The 21,546-nt window shown below is 48.6% G+C and overlaps 1 protein-coding gene across 1 annotated transcript; it reads right to left on the reverse strand.

The window, feature by feature from the left end:
* Positions 1-355: 355 nt before the first annotated feature.
* On the reverse strand, positions 356-1,074 carry LOC119382999 (homeobox protein not2). The gene has a single exon (XM_037650956.2). The coding sequence runs from the start codon at positions 1,007-1,009 to the stop codon at positions 524-526; it is 486 nt and encodes a 161-aa protein (XP_037506884.1). The 5' UTR covers positions 1,010-1,074; the 3' UTR covers positions 356-523.
* Positions 1,075-21,546: the final 20,472 nt, after the last annotated feature.

Consider the following 21,546-nt stretch of genomic DNA (forward strand, 5'->3'; position numbering starts at 1 on the left):
AAATGCTCAACTTCCAGCAGACACCGCAAATATACGTTCATCGATACCGGATTAAAATAGTTGCAGACAATCAGTTTAAAGCAAATAAAGACGACAGTGCAGCATCCGCTGTCTATAGTGAACGCAACAGTGCATAGTAACGCATAAGTAGCTTACGTATATAGGTATGTCTCGGGGCGCCTCCTCGAGTCAACGCCGGTGCGAGAAGGGTTCTGCGCCTATTAACAGCCGAGCGTTGCGGAGAAGGCGCCCCGGAATCGCGAAGAGGAGGCGGCTGCGCCCAGGAAGCATCGACGCGGCGAACCGTGGACGCCAGCTGGGCGCAGCATCACCTGAGCACACGAACCGGGGCAGGTGCATTTATCAGCGTGGTTTATTTGGGCCGGGCGTATTTACACACAGGAAGGGAAGGCAAGGGTCAGCGGCCGCTCATATATAAAACAGCGTCTCTTGGGCGCACTCTGGAGATATAGGCACATCTTATATACAGGCTGAGTCTCTATCTCTCTCACTCGGGTGGGGGTCACAGCGGTGGGAGCTTGGAGGCGGCGTGGGCGATCCTCTGCATGTCGAGATGTTGCTTGCGCCACTTGATCCGCCTGTTCTGGAACCACACTTTGACCTGGGCTTCCGTAAGCCGCAGCGAAGCGGCCAAGTACAATCGCTCGGGTCCCACCATGTACTGCTGCTGCTGGAATTCGGCCTCGAGTCTTTCCAACTGTTCGGCGCTGAAGATGGTGCGCACGCGCTTTGGCCGCGGCTCCGAGCCTTGGCGGCGGCCGCCACCGCCGCCGTTGCAGGTGTCGGGTCGTCGGCGGCCCTCGGCGCCGACGCAGCTCTCGGAGCAGGAAGACGGAGCGGGCGTTGAGGAATCGGGTGATGCGGGTCCCAGGCCCAGCAGGGCCTCGATGCTGAAGGCGGCCCCGCGGGGCGTCAGGCCCGCGCTGAGCGGGCCCTGGTCGGACGGAGCCGGCGGCAGGGCGGTCGTTGCGGGCGTCTCGCTGTGCATATTCCGAGCTCTCTGCGGCCACCTCTAGCGACCGGCACGTTTTTCTGACGCTCGGGGACCCGACCGCCGACCAATGGCGGGCGGCGCTTGAGTCACGTGATCAAGCTCCGCCCATCGAGCGGCGCGCGCGTGCGCTCCCTTCGCGACCCGACGGGGCACCCTGCCCGGCTGGTGGGCCTTGATGGCGTCGCGGAGAGGCCCTCCGCTCGTCTTCTCTATCTTGGACATCGACTAATGAGCAGAAGCCGGTTAAACGAGCACTGCACAAGGAAATGGGGCCTCAGAACGCCGCACCTGAGCGCTTCTCGCGGCACCTCAAAGACGTACCACGACCAAAGCGACCTTGGCTTCGCCTACAGGGGACAACCCGTTTACCTGGGCCGCTAAATGAGAACCCCATCAGCTGGCTCCATTACGGGAACGCAAAAAAGGGAAGCCGCCTAATGCGGCAAGCGGGCTAGGGTCATTTGGGTGAGTGCTTTTTTACAGCGATGAGGGAGTGCTCGTGACCCCTTTGCTTCCAGAGAAAGCAGTTTTTTGACCCGCTGTTCCCACTTAACCGTCACGGTGCCCTGAGGGCCGAAAAAGAGAAACGCTCGAACTGCGGGTAAGGCGTTAGATGTCTGTTGGGGACACTCGAATATGCTACAGCTGGGGAAATAATCCTAGGCATTAATGTCGACGAAAGAGCCCCGTGAGCATTACGTGTGAGCGAGAAGAACAGCGGAACCTATGGCGACTCGATATTAAGTAACCAGACGAAGCCAAGGAAAACGCAAGTGAAATTAGCGGTATTGTTTAATAAACGATTAAATATTATTTAAAAGGTAATATTTTCACCAGCTCAAAAGGGAAATGAAAAAGAAGACGCCTTTGCCACGTGCAATGCTCTACCGTTAGAACTAAGCCAACGGCTGTCCCTTCGCCCATTTTCTTGGTTGTTTGGACAATTGTCTTGTTAGCCATTGGATCGTTAACTATATAGCCAAACTCACTGAGCGAAGGAAGCATTACTGTAGTCTGGTATATGGTCATCATTCGTGAACTCCAGAAGAGTTACGTACAGTGATCTCTCACCACAATTCATGCGTTCTTTTTGAAACAGCTGCAACTATTCGCCCTGCGCCGCTGCGGCATCGCGGTCAGCCTGAAACCACTGAAGTATACGTACATTGTTGTAATTCTCTTCGTGTGCAGACGGTTGACTTCGGGGAGAAACCTGCCGTAATAGCTTAGTGGCTATGGTGTCGTGCTGATGGCAGCTCGAGGACGCGGGTTCGACTCGCGTCCGCAACGTTCGCGTTTTGATGGGGGAGAAGTGCGAAAACACCCCACTGCTTGCTCGTTAATTAATCCCAGGTAATTAGAATTATTCCTGGAGTCCTCCACTACCGCGTGCCACATAATCATATCGCGATTTTAGCACATAAAACACCAGAATATAATTTTTTTTTCAGGGAGAACAGTGCTGCCAGATAGTCGATGAAGAATTCATCAACTTGCTAGCTGGTACAGTATGTACAGTATAAGCGAAAGCTGCACCAAGTGCAGCGACCACCGTGGACAACAATAACAATATTGCTATTCCGTCTATTCACTGATAACGTATATTTAGTCTACAAGGTTAAGTAACATTTTTTTTAATGGAGGTTTATACTCTCGCATTTTTACCCTTATTCTGCCTACACTATATGCATGAGCAGACAAGAGTAACAGCTAGCCTAATTACAGCTTCTGCCAAAAATTTTCGATTAATCGGCGGAAAAGCCCGCGTCGAAAGTGATCAACCGATTAAACGCTAAATCGGTGAACATTTAACCTTCAGTCGATTAAAAGAATTAATTGACAATAATAGGGAGACAGTTGCATACGAGGGGAGGTCTGACCCTGACCCGTCTGGCCAGCTGAAGTCACAGTGGGGCCGTTATGAATGCCCTCACCAACAAACACAAAGAAGAATGCTTTGGATAGTTAGGAATAAACCATCATCAATCATGCTTAGAGACGCCTCGTCCCATTGATTTCCGTGGATAATCAGCGTTGCCCTTCCCGCTTGTGTCACGTGCCTTCTGGGCTCTGGCACGTTATTTTTATAAAATCAACAATATAAAAGGTACGTAGAGTTCTATCTGACTGACTAAGCGCTTCAAACGCGAAAAGAATAGTAATGTAAAAGGCATCGCCATAAAATCCGCCACTACATCATAGAAATAAGCATATATTGATTAGAATGTGATGACCGCCATTCCATAAATACAACTTTACCACTGCGTGCACCTCGTTTGATTGACTTGTATAATTCGGCGTGCAAAACCGCCGCAGGCCGTCGCACCTCGTCACGAAGGGACTTTTACAGAGGCACTGTTATGCTTTTCGTTATGCAGTTACGCGTCCGCATAAACTATGATCACCATGAATGGCCTCTGCCTTTCTAGCGCGTGCAACGCAATAACTCGGCCGCGGCGTGCGCTCTCTTCGTGCTCTCCTTCATATTCTGCTTCGCTCCCCGAACGCGTACTCCCGCTGCGCGCTCTCCCACTGTGCCGCTTTGTCCGGCTCGGGATGCAATAACTCGGATGGGCGAGAGAATGAGTACAGAGAGAGAGCAAGCAAGAAAGAGATAGAAAGAAAGAGAAAAATTCTTGGCGAAAAAATTCCTTGACGGGGCGGGATTCGCATCCGCGTATCGACCCGCCACGGTGGTCTAGTGGTTATGGTGCTCGACCGCTGACCCGCAGGTCGCGGGATCGAATCCCGTCCGCGGCGGCCGCATTTTCGATGGAGGAGGAGGAGGAGAGGCTGAGGAAAGGAAAAGGCGCAACTTCTGCAACCCTAATTGGGAGCACGGCTCAGCGCGAAACTGCTTGAGGCCCGTGTGCTTGGATTTAGGTGCACGTTAAAGAACCCCAGGTGGTCGAAATTTCCGGAGCCCTCCACTACGGCGTCTCTCATAATCATAGTATTGTGGTTTTTGGGACGTTAAACCCCAGCAATTATTATTATTTTAAATCCGCGTATTCACGATTCGAAGGCTAGCATTGTAACCACTCGGCTATCTAGGCACGCTGGCACAGCAAAACATAGCCATGTATAGTATAAGTATAGCAAGAGGGTGGGAAAGGGATGTGAGGGTGAGGAGGAGGGGAGAGAGTAAAGAATAGCATAGAAAGAAAGAGAAAGAGAGAAATAGAGAGCAAAAAACAGAAAGATAAAGAAAGACAGAGAGAGAGAGAATCAAACAAAGAGAGGGGAAGACACAGACAGAAAGAAATAGAAAGAAAAAGGAATTGCGAGAAGTAGAGAGAGAAAAAAAGATAGAAAGAGCGCGAAAGAGAAAAACATGTAGAGAGAAAAAAGAAAGAAATAGAGACAAAACAAAAGACAGAGAAAATAGGTCGAAGAGAGAAAAGGAAAGAAAGAGACGAAAGTAAGAGAAAAAATTTGTCGAAGCTTTCACAAGCCGCGCAAGGCTTGAAACAGCGAAACTGGACGGTTCTGAAGACTAATCTGATTGCTTCTGGGTTGTTTCTAGGCCTTAGCTAGGTGATGCAGGTTCTAGGTTGCTTCTAGGTTGTTTCTAGACTTTAGCTAGGTGGTGCTAGGTTGTTTCTACGGTGATTCTCAGAGCAGAGGTTCGACTTAAACCACAGACAGTCACAGACACGCCACGGTTGTCCAAACTCCAGAGAGAGAAACTCGCGCTGAAACCAAGCGTTCGCACTTATCATAGATCTACGGGCATGTCGTCGTTGGTGTAGGCCTTCCATCGCTTCGCGGTCTTCTCGCAACCGCCGTTGCCTTTCCCGTTCCCTAGTGTTCTTTCGTTGATACGTACTCGGGGTCTTCGGCTCGCCGCCGTCGCTTCGCAGCCATTTTTCGGGTTAACTGTTGCCCTCTTCATTTTTAGCGAACCAGTGAGTAGTGGGGTTTACCCAGTTGCCGTGGCACATACCCGTTTCTTCATAGCCATTTGATGGGCTAACTGCCGCCTTCTTCATTTTTAGTGGACCAGTGGTGAGTAGTGGGATTTACCCTATTTCTGTCGTACATACCCGTTTATAATGATGATAGATCAGAGTGTCTGAAAACGCGAAGCTACAGAATTAAATTTGCTAACGAGGACGATTCGTGCTTAACATGTGTGAAGCGCTAAAAACCCTGGAGTGTGTTCTAGTCGCATGCCATGGTATCCATTTAAGAGAAAGTGTGCCCGATATATTAGGTATGAAAGACAGGTATGGCAATATTATACCATAGTTATGGAAACATAAATGAATCTGCGGTGGATAGCAGCATGAGAAGACTGAAAGGCAGGTGGCGGAAAAGTGGAACACATAAAATGAAAGATTTTACGGTAACAGTGAAAATATGGAGAAAAAGAAGGTGAGAAGTGACAACTTGTTGGTACAAACTACAGAGCGCAGAAAGGACCAATAAAGGGTTTTGTGGCGCTAGCCATTACCCCGATTCAAAGAGTATGCTCTTAACATCCGTCCATCTATTTAAAACTGCCCGTATGTAGTGTTTCTGGGCACAGAAACAGTTTCCGACGCGTGACTATAGAGTGTGCTAGCGTGACTCACCATAAGCGTAGACTTCGAGATCTGTTCTGCTATCCTAAGAGAACCGTCTCTGGGTTCTTGGGGCAACTCTCTTGGGGCAACTAATACAAGTACACATGCAAGGTACCCACTACGCCATAAATCATTGTAACTTTCGTGAAGCAGGGAAGCGCCATTATTCGTCATTCTGCGAAGCGTGGTACCCGCTACACATATTATGTGAACTTTGTGCTGTGGCTGATGTCAATAAAGAATTATGGCTGAGCCTTTTGTAATCTGTTGGAAGCAATCTACGACCCGGTCACTCGTTGTGCTATTCGCATTGTGTGACGGCCGGTTGTTATTTTACTTTTCTACGACGTTATATTACATATGTTAGCACGATTGCTTGCCCGACATGACACATGTATAGGGCATTTTTTTTTTAACGAGTTTCAAGCACCAGGCTGGCTTTGCATCTGGATCAGATGCAGAGCCACACTGCGTGGTGCTTCAAAATCGTTCGCATCATTCGCAAGAATGCACTTTCGAGAGTGCATGTCGAAATTTGTTGAATTACAGAAAACGCAGGAGTTTGTACCCGAGTGGTTATCGAGGGCGGAACCCTTGACAGTGCTCAAGGAACTTTAAAATTGATGTCCGTCCAGTAGGACTGACACCATTTGTTGTTATGCTTGATGATGTAATTCGTTCTGGAAACAGGCAATAAAGCAAAAAAAAAAAAACAGCGTGGCTCTGTGGTAGAATACTCGACTGCCACGCAACGGGCCCGGGTTCAAATGCCATCCGTTGCTAAAAATATTTTTTCTCACTTCATTTTTTTTTCTTATTTCACGCGAGAGCGATTACGGACACCGGCCGCAGCGGACAACTACGGCGCCAAAATCGGCTCTTGTTGTGATCTCATATATATATAAGGGCCCCAAACACCTTCGCTGTCCCCACAGCCATGGCCAATTAAGAGCACAGAGTGGCTGCTTACCAATGGCAGGTTACGGGTGGAAGCAAAGAATAACACGCACCGCTGGTGTTATCTGTCGCCCAGGTTGATGCCATCGCTTGGTCTTGAAAAGCGAGGTCAAGGGCATCGAACCTTACTCGCTGTTAGAGGTGTTCATGCTTGGTTGATGATGATAGTCGGTAAGAGTGGCCGACGTTCCTAGAAATGTCTTTCTCAATTTTTTTCTTATTTCGCTCGACAGTGGTTACGGACACCGGGACACCGGCGACGGCGGACAACTACCCCACTGCCGATGTGATCTGATAAAAGCTTTCGCAGTAAAATAAAGAGAAACATGGAAGGCCGCCCAAGTCCGCACTTCCTTCAGGCTTGGCACCACTAGTGCGGAGCTGCCTTAATTATTCTTATTTTAAAATAATTTGGGTTCTTACAAGGGCGCAGCTTCCGGATGGCGAGCCCTGCTGAAACGGCTTTATGAAGATTTACTGGCGTCATCGACCGGCTCGCTATGAGCTGTTTATGTAACACTGCCAGACTGTTTTAACAATGGGATTACATTGATCTGCCTCTCCAAGACCCGCCTGCAGCTTCCCATGCTGGGTAGGATACTCGCAGAAGCTGGTCGGCAATTTTAACTGCATCGTTGTACATCCATGGGCTTCGTCCAAGTTTGCAGCCACCGTCTTCCAAACTAGATTTTCCCTTTGGCATTATCAGTGAGGGTATCGCAATAAATGACAAAAAAAGAAAACCTATAATAAGCGTCTTCAACCTTCCCGGAACATATTGAATGCATCATAGATATAAATTGTACTACAGATCGTATTACCAATTGCTCAAGCAATATGTTTGAACAGTTGGTAACGCAACGGTGCAGATAACGCACCGCGTAAGCGGTAAGCTACCTAGAATAGGTTAGTATTCAAGTATCTATAGTTATATAATAATAATATCTGGGGTTTAACGTCCCAAAACCACGATATGATTATGAGAGACGCCGTAGTGGAGGGCTCCGGCAATTTCGGCCACCTGGGGTTCTTTAACATGCACCTAAATCTAAGTACACGGGCCTCAAACATTTTCGCCTCCATCGAAAATGATAGTTATATGCAACCAACTGCATGCACATTGCACACTATAGCTGCTGATCGCAGCGCTCTACTGAGACGCGCGCGCACACACACGCGCACGCACACACACACACACACACACACACACACACACACACACACACACACACACACACACAAACACACACACACACACACACACACACACACACACACACACACACACACACACACACACACACACCAGGCCCGTAGCCAGGAATTTTTTTCGGGGGGCCCATTTGCTGAAAGCCTCGACTTTTTGAGAAAAACGCCTATTTTCAATATTTATTTTCGGTAAAATACCATGTATCATAAAAATTTCGGCCCCCCGCCCTGGCTACGGGCCTGACACACACACACACACACACACACACACACACACACACACACACACACACAAAAAAAAAAAAAAAAAAAACAAAAAAAAAAACGCAAGGAAAACTCGAGCCCGAACAGGACAAGCGCAAAAGACCAGTTCGTGCTGGTATTTTCCTCGCGTTTTTGTGCGTGCCTTATTAGCACGCTACACAATCAGACGATATACATCTTGCCGTCGACGAGACTGTAGGTGATATCTGCTTTGCCTCTATCTCGATCTCAACGGTGAAGTATAAGGACGGCACCGATTCTCGTAAAGGGAAAGTGGGTGAAAAGGAAAGGATGCATCAATCTACTAGTTCTATGTAGTTGACGCCGGCAGCCAACGCATATATCTCGCAGAGGCTCGATGCCGGAGCAGTCGCAGAGGAGCTTCTTCACTTAGGTATTCCATTGACGTGTGCTTTCTGTTGATTAATTGCTTTATCTTAAAGTCTTAATGCAACATATTGGAGAAGACGCTCCCCCCCCTTCTCCCCCCCTTCTCCCCCCCTCAAATATTCGTATCCTATTTGATTCGAAAACATTGTTATTCGAACCAACCCAGAAATGAAGAAATGAATTTAAGTCAGCCCGCGTTTTCGGTTTTCTCTCTTTTTTTTTTTCAGACGGCTTCGCCTTTCGATTAGCCGAGGATGCTGCTTTTCCATTCATAATGTTTCCTCGGACCATGCCTATGGCGTACGTAGTACATGCCTACGATACGCAGTTTCACAGTTCTCTCATTTATTTTTGTATTCTCGCTGTAACAACCGCATAGTCTCACAATAATCCCCCCTCCCCCCCCACAATGGTATATATAACCTTTATAACATCAACAAAAAATAACGTACGGGAGTCGTTTTTGAATCCATTGGTAAGACTGTTTTCTTTCGGACTCGAGCAGAGGAGGGGGCGCTGCGGTGAAACTCGGCTCGAAGATAAACAGCGCAAAAAAAAAAAGCACGGCCATGAAAAGCAAACACACTGTGTAATTGCTCTTTTTGTAGCCGTGCTTTTTTGCGCTGTTTATCTTCAGTATGAATAACCAACTAGCCCAGTCAGGTATACATCTAAACTTGGCCCGTTCTAATGGAGAACCTTGCACGCACATATATGTCCGACAGTGCATGCCTGAAATGACACGGCCTATTTTGTACATCTTCTCGGAGCTATACTTTCCCTTTTATTCACAGAGAACTCACCAGGCCAACCGCTTTCGTTTTTCTTTCATTAAAGGTGCCTCTCACGCTGCGCCATCTTTTTGTTTTTTCTTCGCCCCCGCAAACAAGTGGCCGAGGAGTGGTATCATGCTCCATCACCAATTAATATCCGACGCCGAGTGACAATCACCCATGCAGATTTGGCGATGCCGCGCCAAGTAATAAGTGTGCGCTACTAAATTATCGAAGTTGTTCGACGCTCCACAAATTGGCCGTAGAGGGTTCAGTATAGCGACGTATTATACTATAAAGAACGTGAAACTCCCAGAGTGTATGGAATCCGGCAATGGCTCAAACATGCCTGTAATAGGATTTTCAATGCAATGATTACGGACCAGCGAGCACCTCCCGGAGATAATCCGTGATCTACACCGGTATTTTATTTTCCCTTTTTTTCCCCCGTCATTTCTTCGGCGAGGCGGTGCGCGGGGGCTGACACGCACGTGTTCGGGTTTGGATGACGCAAATCGGCACCATTAAAGTGAGGTGCATCACTGCAGAGTTGGTGGTACGGCGCGCTGTCGACTTCCCGGTGCAACGACATGGATACAACGCTATAGTAGATTATATCATTTACACGGAATTGAGGTCACTTAACGATCTGGAGAACACACAGTCAGGTTTTGACGAGGTACTACAAAGTCCTCGTTCGCAACAAGATTCGCCACAAGGTTTGCAATGAATTGCGAATCTGTTTTAATAAAGGGGGTGCCATGGAGCGTTCCGAAAGAGAGACAAAAACAGATAAACGGTATCGGGAGATGCCGTGTGCTTGTCATCGCATGCAGGATCACGTTAAAACACGGCCTCAGAGTCTAGAACCAAGTAGGCGCCATTATCGCAGGAAAAATAAAAAGAAAAAAGAAACGTAAAAGCCACCCTGCGCCTGGAGTCGTTGCAGGTCCAAAGCGTGGAAGGCACTGTGGCGAAACGCACAACTTTGACGACGTGTATTCCCCAAAGCTGGCGATGAATGTTCGGGATCAACCCTTCGACGACCATGGTTTATTGTAAAAGATACGTCTTCACAGATCCCTAAGTTATGTGTTCTCGACATGATCTGTTCTCTTACAGGCATTACCTGGCCTGCAGGTGACGCTGTCTGATAGATCAGATAAGCTTGGCCATGTTGCGCCGGTCGACAAAGCAAAAATTAAACACTAGAAGAAACTTTTCTTCTTCACGTACAGGGATAGAAAGGGCGCTGCTCACCAAGTCTGTCAATCAACACTACTTCGATCATTTTCCTTGTCTCTTCCTTTGCTTTTTAACAACACATGATTTTTCTCTGGACGCTGCATGTGTACATTGTGCTAGGCTCCGATATGCAGCACTCGAACGCAGACCGGTTTGACGCATACATTTTTTTGGTTTTACGCACACGGTACACAGCGTCCACTATTCACGAGCAATGTGCGAGCACTCTTTTCCATTTGGAAGTCCACACTGTGTATCCTATATAGGTTTGTCTCACGTTTTACGCGCGTTTATTTGTGGATCATGAATAACCAGCCTGTTTCCGCTGCACTGATAATGAAGAAAGAGTTGAATAAAAGCTGAAGATATCAGCGTTGCCACTCGCACGTCATGCTACATCTGATCAGCATGATTAAATCCGAGGATGACACGAAAGGAACGCAGGCTTATATTTTAAAGATAAAAATGAACGAAATCCACACGACGAGACAATCGTCGTGACGATGGCCAATCGCATGCGGTGCTAACATTACTGAAGTTTTGCGAGTGCCGAGTCTGAAGCGAACACCGAATATCAAAGATGGCGACAATGGAGTAAACAAACTCACGTCACTTAGAGAGCAAAAATGGTGGCGGAATGCAGTGCGAAAAGGGAAGTGAGTAGTGGAATATAAATTTATTTTTAATTTGTTCACATAGACGTTCAATTTCTTTTTTTTTTTTTTATGCGATAAGCTTCGGGCGATCGCGCGACTTTATTGACGCGGTTAACCCGTGAATTTCCTTCGCATAACCAGCCACTGGGACCTTGCCGCCGCTTGCGTCGACGTAAGGCAATGGAAATAAAAGAAGACGAAAATTAACTTGCGCTCTCCGAGATATAGGAAAGCATAACTTTAGAAACCGCGATCCTTACAAGATCTCCCAAGAGCGACGCAGGCTAAGCAGATGGGTTTTCGGCCGCCCGGTGGAGCGCCACGGGACGAGCGCACATCCACCGAGCGGCGCTCCACCGACTGCGTCGCGACCGGGCCTTGCTCGTGCGCGTCGGTTCCCCTCGCGGACCGGTGAGCGCGCTCGTTAGGCTTCCTTTCCGAGCGGCTGGTCCTCGCCCAGCGACAGTTATTGGCCGCGGGCCGTCCGTCAGTGCGCCGCCGGTTAATTGGCATCGATCGCGTCAAGTGAGCCGCCGGTCCACTGCGCTCAGGCTGCTCATTAGCGCGCCGCGGGCTCCTCTCGGAGCGCCTCGCCGCGGCAGACGACGGCGATGAGGCCGCCGCTACCGCCGGAACGCGAGACGTCTACCTTTTGCCCGGAAAGGGAGCGCGAGGGAAAGCCATCGATTCGACGACGGGGAAGCCGAGCGCCGTTCGACTAATTTGGCGCGACCGCCTCTCTTCTATATTGAGCGGTACATATAGGCAAACGTGTTTGCGCCACGCGTGGCCCAGTCACGGAGCGGATTCTGTTCCGCCGCTTCTGTACTCGTCGCTATGCGCTGTCCGCGCTGGAGTAATTAAGCGGGAGGCCGGCGGTGCAGACTGCGCACCATGGGCTCCGGGAACGCGGGAGAGCCATTACGCGCGGCTCCTTCTCTCTTCGTTTTATTAATCCGCTCGACAATAATTGGTTGGGCCATTCGCCCCCGCCGTTAAGACAAGGAAATCGCGCTTGGAGAGCGGCCGATATATTCAGAAGGCTTTCCGTCTCAATAACTTTCTTTCACATTTGAAAGCAATTGCCTATAAGTTCTTTCTGTAGACCATTTCGAGACGAACTAGAACAAAACTTGACTTATATATTATTTATACTTGACCATAATGAAGTGCATGTTTTCTCGCGCTTATTGAAGCGGAACGTGTTCCCAAGAGGCTGATATCGCCTTTAGCAGCACAGATCGAACAAGATTATCTGGCGCTACTCGAAAATGTAGCTGCCTCGGCCATCTTCTAAAAAGGAATAAAAATGAGTCTTCTATTCCGCCTATACATTGAAGTATGCAGGGCGCTTGACGTAACTAGAGCGAATTTATTTTTTAAAGACTGGTTAACCGCAGCTGAATGAAACCAACATGTGGTTTGCCGTCATGTGCGCTCGTTGGGGTATTTTTATATTTCCCTTAATTTGTTAATTGACTAAGATCAATTACGCAAAATCTCTAATATTCCCTTTAGGGCCAACTGAGTTTCGTTACGTTGTAGAGGGCGTTCCAAAACGACCGATCCAATTTTTTGTGACAACATGCTGCGGGGTGACTTTTCCCGGCGTTTAAAGAAAGCTCGCGAAATATGTAATAAAACCTCGTGACTGCGCTCGTGCGCTCGTATACTGCAGCGCTATCAAACGTGCTTGGAGCGAAACAACCGGCGCGCGGACCGTGGCGAAATCAGCGGCCGCCGCTCCAGGCATCGGCTTCCCAGTGCGTCAGCCTTTTTGCCAACCGCACACGAGGAAGCGCTGTCGTCCCTGATCGGTTGACGGTCCACGCGCCGGTTGTTTCGCTCGAAGCATGGTTGAGGGCGCTGCAGTATATATACGGTAGCGCAGAGGGCGCCCCGATAGCAGCGCGGTGCTATCGAGGCAGCCTAGTAGCGCATGAGCACAGTCAAGTCGTTTTATTTCATATTTCGTGGGCTTTCTTCAAACGGCGGAAAAATTTACCACGCAGCCACTAAAAGCCGGATCGGTCGTTGTGGAAGGCCCTCTATCTGCAACGTAACGAAACGCACTTGGTCCTAAAGCGAATATTAACAATCTTGCATAATTGATCTTAGTTAATTAACTAATTAGGCGCAATACAAAAACTCCTTAACGAGCGCCATGTGACGGCGAACCATATGTCGTTGGTTTCATTCAGTTTTGGTTAACCACTTCTTTTTTTTAAATACTTGGTTCCAGTTACGTGAAACATCCTGTACACATACATCAAGAATGAAAAATGTTCCGACAGTTCATGTATCAATCTGTGTAAATCAAAATTATGTTAACCTTTATAACAGATAACTTGAATTTTTGAGTATGATATTGTATAGTTTGCGCCACGTGTTCTTGTCTTTAAAATTCTTGTCATCGTAATAATTCCACAGCCCGCCGTTCCCGCAGCCCGCTGTTCTAATCTGTAAAGAGGTTCTACTGCACAGCTTCGCTTTCTGTAGCGGCCGTCAGGGGAGGCTACCACACGCAAACGGGCCGCATTTGCACTGACAGCTTCACGTCAGGAGCGGCCGCTGACGGGACCCTATGAGGAGATGAAACGGGGAGGTGTCATACGAAGGGTAGCCATCAAGAGGGGTTGCCACACACAGGTTGAAAAGCGTTGGTCCCGGGTTTGAATCCGGGACTATCATGAATTTTCGTCAACTATAAGCTTCCATTGTACAAAATCCGTAAGGATTACCTTCGTAGCTTCGTGCTAGAAACGGCTGCACTTTCACAACTCACCGCAGTAAATAAGCACGCAGTGAAGTCGTTAAACTGATCATTTGAAGTAAACAATATTGTGAATACTTATGTGGCAGCGTCGACACAACAATATTGAGAAACAATATTGTGGCAGCGCCGACAGCCTTGGATGACTCCGGTCTTCATTCGCGCTCAGGGTGCGAAGAATTGCCGTTGTACCGATTTAATTGGTATTAATATGTACGTTCCAGCGGTCTCGTTTGTGAGTAAATCATATTGGGTTCTTAAGAGTTATTTCCTCGTCATGATCGACCTATGTTTCGCGCCAAGGTTTTATTTTAAATTTTTAATCTGCTCCCTCTTGCCTTTTGTTCTTTTTTTCAATTCTCAAATGTCGCGCACATAGCGTCCTTCCAGACCGACTGAAGTGCTTGCTTGCTCCCAATGTGCGTTTTACTGATGGCCGACGTCAGTCAACACTCGGCGCGCTATGATCCGAGGCGCTAAGTGAAGTAACCGCAGCTCGTTGTGCTCTCGAGGCGGCACACGGCGCGTATTCAGCTCTCTCGTCTCAACGCAAAAGTTGCTGCCGGCTACAGTAACGAAAAAAAAAAAAATTCACTAGAGACGTTTTCAAGTGGCGGCGCCCGGATTCTGCGTGCACCGGGCTGGTTGATGGAGTGGGTACCGCTTCACGAGTCCCCAATCGACCCGGTCATCGCCTGTTTGTCCCTATAATGCGCCGCGCGCGCTTCGACCATTACAGGCGCCCTCCAATCACTCCTCTCACCCTCGAAGCGTCGCGCCGCCGGAGCCTTCGGCGAGCGGATAGCGTTCGCCACTTGGCTTCTCGGGGCCGGTAACGGCGTCTTGGGCACACAAACAATGCAGTTCCGCAGCCGCGACCTGAGAGGGCTCTCCGAGTCCGCGTCGCCAACATGCACTTTGCGGGCGTCGCTGGATCGGCTCCTCTGAACAGGCTTCGGGCGTCTCCTTTGACGCGGTGGCGGCGTCGTTATGACCCCGACAAAGGGGCACCCCCTAACGACGATGTCCCCGTTCGGACCCGTCTCCCAAGTGTGCCCCCCCCCCCTCTTCCCTCCCCACCTCATTCCCTTCAGCTCTGTGCTTGGCAAGAAGCGCATCCACACAATATGCCCAAGGCGCCCCGCATGCGGCCAGCTTTTACGGCTGCTTTTAGGGAGCCTTCCTCCCCCGCGCCTTCCACGCCGACGCAGCCGCTCGTTAGGTGTGCGCGGCCAATGAAAAACTATGTGCTGTTCAATTACGGTCGCTACGATGTAGCAGCAACACTTCTGCGGACCGTGGGATTCTGAGGAGGTTTTCGTGACAAGATTCTGCGGGCTGCGCAGACAGCGGTCGAGGAGGAGAGAGGCATGGCGGACGCCGTAAGGAAAGGGCCTGCCAGCTATCCGGGCGCACTCCTTCTTTCCAGAGTCGCCGTGCTAATGAGAGACGTAAATCGCCTAAAGCGCCTCGCGGGGTCCGTTGCAAAGATGCGCCTCCGACTCTTTTGAGAACTGCCATTGAATGTAGCCAGCTGAACAATACTGAAGGAGCAAATTGAGGGCAGTGGTGCCCAAGGCAGTAATCACTTTGCACCTGTCCTCCTCATTCGATATACTCCATTTCTTCGCTCTTTACTACAGTGTGCACAGTTCACTGATTAGGAACGTTCATGTTCGCAATTTCGTTTCACTAGCCATAATCAGCGCTCGGCATTCCTGGCTCATGATCGCTTCCCTTTGTCCGGCAGCGCCGCTGCCATAAACTGCTCTTCGTGATTTGTGTCACGAAGCATTTGAAAGACATTTGTTGCCCTCTTATAAGGAGCAGACATTTAAATTAAAACAACTAAAAAATGATGCTTCGCTTCCTGCGCACCTCTATGACGCAGAACAATGGGCGAAATATCAGTTTCTCGTCTTTAATTTATTTAATGAGGCTAAAGCCTTATATGCCTCAACAAAGGGGAAATATGACCCTCGGCGTAGTCGTCGTCGTCAACACGAATGGCACCAAAAAATTAAAAAATCATCATTATCACAATCTTCTTCCGGTTTTTCTTCTTCTTCGATGAGGATGTTGATGAAAGTGACCGCACCGAATGGTTTTCGCCTTCGAGTCATCTTATGCGAGTAAGGGACGCTGTGAGTTTTTAGCATGTGCAAATAGAGTGAGAGAGGTTTAATTGTTAAATGTTCGCAGAGGTCTCTGCACCTGCAACTGCAATCATGTCGTAAGGGAGTAGGGCGATATGAGGAAAGAGTGAAAATGAGGTGACGATGAAATGCTTCCATGAGGGCTGCCTTTTGTATATGTTGTACGATAGTGTTTTGGTGTCCAGTCCCTGCAGCTGCGCGTCGTGCAATGGATTATGGGACTTCAGCCTCACCTTCCCACCCCCTCCTCCGAAATGTTTTCGTGCAGCCGTGCACCGCCGACCAAACAACTACCGATGCACTGGAATTCATCCTGGATTTTTTCTAGAGAGGGAGCGCGCTTGTCGCGGCTACCCGTGATGTCGCTGCATCTAACTGTGCTGCTCATGACCGTCAAAAATGCCCCTCATACAGAGGCGTGGGTTGCCCATTTTACCGGAAGGGATGAGTGGACAGAAGGATCGGAAGATGCCAAACTATCTATTCATGAAGGGAAGCAGAGAGAATAACTTCGTCATTGTTGTCGTCAAAATTTGGAAGCGTGTTTACGCATGGTTCGTTCCGGCTTTTTGTCTAGAACAAAAAGCAGCTGGTAATGGCGGCTGCTAAGGTATTCTGACAGCCCCCCCCCCCCCCCCACCTCCCCCAAGTTATCTGACGACCCTGCCCTCAGTTCGTAATGTCTTCAGTGTCGCCGGTGAGCTGATATTTCAGAAATAATCCATTGTAACACACCTTTTTATTTCTCGTCAAATTTTTAATTCTCGTAAAAGCGAATTCGGATACTGTAATATCCGACCGAATATTTGAAGCACTCGAATACTCTCCCATGCCTAATACGTTACTTGCTCGAATATTCGAATTTGTCCGAACATTCGCCCCTTGAACAACATATTCAGCCATGAACGTATATTCGGATAAAGCCGAATATGGATTTTTCTAATGTAATATGCTTCGAATAAGGAAAATATTCTAAATTTCGCAGATTCGCACACCCCTAAAATAAACGAAAACGTTGACAAAGGTGAGTTTTGGGCCTAGGACCTCTCACTCAGAAGCAGAGTGTACTGCCAACTAAACACCCACGCTTGTGGAAGGTGAGTTTATAGGAACCAATACCACTTGTATCGCCGACGGTGGTGTCCACGTGAGAAGCACGTCTGCTCACGTGACGGCGAGGATCGCGTCTGTGGAGTGGTGTGATCGCGAGCGGACGTGTGCTGCATGAAATGAGTTAAAGACTGAAGAACGGCGGCGTAGAAGCGGTGGGCGACAGGGGGGCGGAAACGAACAACTAGATGCTCAGGGGAATACGCGTAAGCATTCTGCCAGTTGCTCGTCTCCACGCATACGTCGCGTCATTTTAAAAAGCAAAACGAAGACAGAACAGCAGCAGAACCAAAGAAAACGTCGAAATATTTACAGCGCAGAAAAAACGCGGACAGAAGAGAGGACGCGCATTTTTCTGCGTTGTAACTATATCGACATGAACAACCAACTCGCTCAAAGAATTGCACTCCAAAGGAAACGGACTGTTGAGCAGTGCTTATACACCCGAACGACGCGGCTTCGATCCCGGCACGGCGATCGCATTTTTGATGGAGGTGACAATGTTAGAGGCCCATTTACTTAGATTTAGGTGCACGTTAAAGAACTCCAGGTGGCCTAAATTTCCGGAGCACTCCACTACGGTGTGCCTCATAATCATATCGTGGTTTTGGCACGTAAAACCACGAAATGAGGCGCAATGCTTACGCATACCTCGACAACTTCAGTGCAGTTCCGGCATAAATTTTGTTCCACAACAGTAATCGTCCTCTATTTTGCGTCCATTTCCTTCTGTTAAAGGGGCCCTGCAACATTTTTCCAAGTAACCATCGAATGGCTGCAATAAAGGCATTTATTGCCTCACGAATCGACTGCCGCGAAAATTTTTAGAATCCGTCAAGTACGAGCGGAGTTACAGGGATTTGTCGCACGCTGGAAGCGCTTTCTCTTTTCTCTCGTCCCGACGAGTGGCGCATTCAGCATGGTATGGCCGATGGCATCCCGACGAGCGCGCTGGAAGCTAAGCAGCATGGTGTTAGAATAGTTTGCTAAGCAGGGAGGAATGGCACGGGGGAAAGAAGTTACGTCACGCGCGCGTCATGACCTTTAGCTCTTTCTTTTCTTTTTTTCTTCGAACACGCACCTTACTTTCAGTGTGATCGCAAGCCAGCGCGCGGGCACGTCGCGCCATCCCGCGGCGGCCGCGGTAACTATACAGCTCACGAGGCTCACATCAGCCGATGACTGTGAACATTTGTTTTATGGCAGCATTTGTAGAAAGAAGAGCGAGCGATTTCAAGCTGACTTTGAGAATTACTTGTAAATTCCAGGCCGCGTGCTGCGCTATAATGTTTGGCCCACATGTTCTCAGGAGCCTCGACTACCGATCGGCAGCGTTTGCTGACAGACCGCCACGGTGGTCTAGTGGTTATGGTGCTCGACTACTGAGCCGAAGGTCGCGGGATCGAATCCCGGCCGCAGCGGCCGCATTTTCGACGGAGGCGAAAATACTTGAGGCCCATGAACTTAGATTTAGGTGCACGTTAAAGAACCCCAGGTGGTCGAAATTTCCGGAGCCCTCCACTGCGATGTCACTCATAATGATATCGTGGTTTTGGGACGTTAACCCCCAACAATTATTAGCGTTTTCTGACTATGCTCGAAAAGTGTTGCAGGGCCCTTCTAACGCCGCGCACCCGTTACCTTCATACTACGAACGGCAGTGCGCTGTAAGCGTGGTATGGCATTTATGACAGGAAAGCGGGTAGATCAATGTTTTCATAAAAAGATACGCAAGTGAGCCTGTTGATTATCGATTGCGGGACAAAAAAAAGAAAAGACTCCTGGAATGATGGGACAGTTTTTGAGTGCATAATCGCTCTCGTCTGCGCACTCCGGCGAATCGACAGTTTCGGGGACGTGCTTTCCTTAACTACATTTTTTAGAGTTACGTAACTGCTTACATCATGGCAGGACTTTCGAATTCATCTCAGTCGCATGGTGGCAAAGAAAGGAAACTGAAAAAAAAAAATTATTCACGTCTGCTGAGAGACGATTCGCTGATAAACGATTCATTTTTATCATTTACACACTTGCAGCTCTACTGTCGTCCTCACATGAGGACCCAATTATAGCCGACCGACACAATCACTGCGCAGTCGAAGTACACGCTGAATTCGCGAAAAAACGCGTACCTTTCAAGGGACTATGTAGGTGCCATATAGCCACAGGTAACTAAATTGTTTTACCTGTTAAGAAAAACCATGCAACACAAAACGCCATCGTAAGCAAATCCCCAATTCCACGACAATTCCAGCAGAATTGGAAAAAAGAAAAAGAACACCAGGCGCTTGTTTCCATCTCATAGCTGCGGAATTGAAATTATATATCCATGGGTGTCGAGCGGCTGGTCGCGTTTTGTTTGCTTACTATGTCTTCTGCATGAACCATTGCACCAGCAGGTCTTTTGCCCTGTTATTGCGTGCGACGCGCCCGTAGACCACAAAACATTCATTCGGCATATACAAACGTGTAAAGGTGCCGGTATATATACACAAATAATATCGACTGTAAGAGCAATGGTGCTTACCCTGGTTTGATCCTGCAGCGGAAAGACTTTTTCCGTCCATGACCTCGAACCGGCGATGATCACGTTGACCGGCTTCAGTAATGTAGACTATTTACCGTTTGGCGCCAGTGACGCGGTGCCAACAGGCGGTAATTTAAACTGTGTATATTAGGGGTGGGCGAATATTCGAGTTTCGAATTCGAATCGAATAATATCTAACCGTATAATTCGATTCGACTTTCGAATAGCTAGTATTCGAAGTTTCAAATAATTCGACAGGACGAATATATATATATAACGCGACAAAGGTCGATGGTGCAACTTGGTTAGGGTAAGGTGGCTAGAAGTAACGCTAACGTCGTTACAGTAGGCCTTTCATTAAAGCTTTCACCGATACACTGGTTCAAAGGCGAGCGCACGTTTAATTGTTTATTTTAAAGGAGATTATGTCATTTCCGCACGTAAAGAAAAGCACACACGAGAAAACTGTCAAGCCATTCACAACTTCGCTTCCGAAAGAAAACACGGACTTTTTGCGTAATTCAGTCGCGTACGCCGCAAGCGCCGTAAAACATCCCGACTTTGGCCCAGGAAAACCTCGGTGATTGGCTTCACATGGGCAAATTTGTTCACGCTGTGTCACTGCCGCACCACCACTCGTTCAGAAACTGCCATTGTTCCGGCGTACAGTTAAAACGCTGCTGTGAACGGGCGCCCGAAGATTTTTGGGCCCGGAGTACTCATGACGATGAAGCGCATCATTACCGTTGTTCTTGTTTCCAATTTTCAATAAAACCTTTGGTATTCGATATTTTTGGCCACTATGGGGCACTATTCGATTCGAATTCGATTCGACATGAAATTTCACTATTCGCACACCTAGTGTATATCGCTCGCTGCTTTCCGTATGGTTACCTTCGAGATGTCTGCTCTAGTATGCGTCACACGTGCCGCGTTCGCCAGTCTTTTCTGCGTCTTTCGCCACATCATCATTGTATAATACACTATAGCCATAGCCGGAGGAACAAAAAAAAAAGAACTATAGAATGGAGCGTCACGTGACAATTTTGAAGCCCAGCCATAAAAAATGAACAGGAGCATGCTGGGAATTGTGACCAACGTATGGAGAACTAGGGGGGGGGTGGGGGAGCGGCGTCCAAGGAGGGTGACTTGTAGACGCTAGGCGCGCGATATTCACTTTTTTGTTTTTATTTATGAGGCCACTAAAAAAGGAAATGAAAGAAGAGCATCATGTGAAATATGCCACGAACGTGAGGAGCAAGCGGCTTCAGAAGAGGTTGGCTTGTGGACGCTATAGGCGTAGTCCCTCCTATTTTTTTTCTCGCCATGACTACAGCCGCACCGGTCTTGATAATGCCACTCATATTTCCCTTTTCGCGTGCTCGAAGTGCAAACTCTGTGTCGTTCATGCAGCCTGTTTAATCCCGATCCGAACTGCGGTTCAACATCTCCCCTTCACATTCTTTGGTGTTTCGGAACATATTTCCGTGTCCGTCATGTTCTTTTGTACGCCTTCTGTTGGAAGATTCTTTCAAGTTGCTCTAGTGCAGCATCTTGGCTATCGTGTCCGGACACCCGGCACACCCCAAAGTGCGGCATCTGGCAGCTGTGTGTCCTTGCCTGCAGCACAAACATAGCGGCGCCCGGCACGGTGCCGCCTTTGCAAAAATGCGGTCGGTCGTCGAGCACCCCTTGCTTTCCTTTAGTCTCGTGGCAACACTCGTCATGGACGTCACGTGCTCAGCGATAAAGCACTTGCTAGAAACCTGACGTCACAAAATCTGTTCCACGCAGCGCCTAAAGCTTTCCTTCTGGACGGCAATATCGACCCAATGCGCTTTCACGGTGATGTCTTGATGCAGGCACGTAGGCAAGGGGGGAGGGGGAGGCCTCGGGCCCCCCC

Source organism: Rhipicephalus sanguineus, chromosome 1 (genome assembly GCF_013339695.2).
Source record: "Rhipicephalus sanguineus isolate Rsan-2018 chromosome 1, BIME_Rsan_1.4, whole genome shotgun sequence".
Lineage (NCBI taxonomy): Eukaryota > Metazoa > Arthropoda > Arachnida > Ixodida > Ixodidae > Rhipicephalus > Rhipicephalus sanguineus.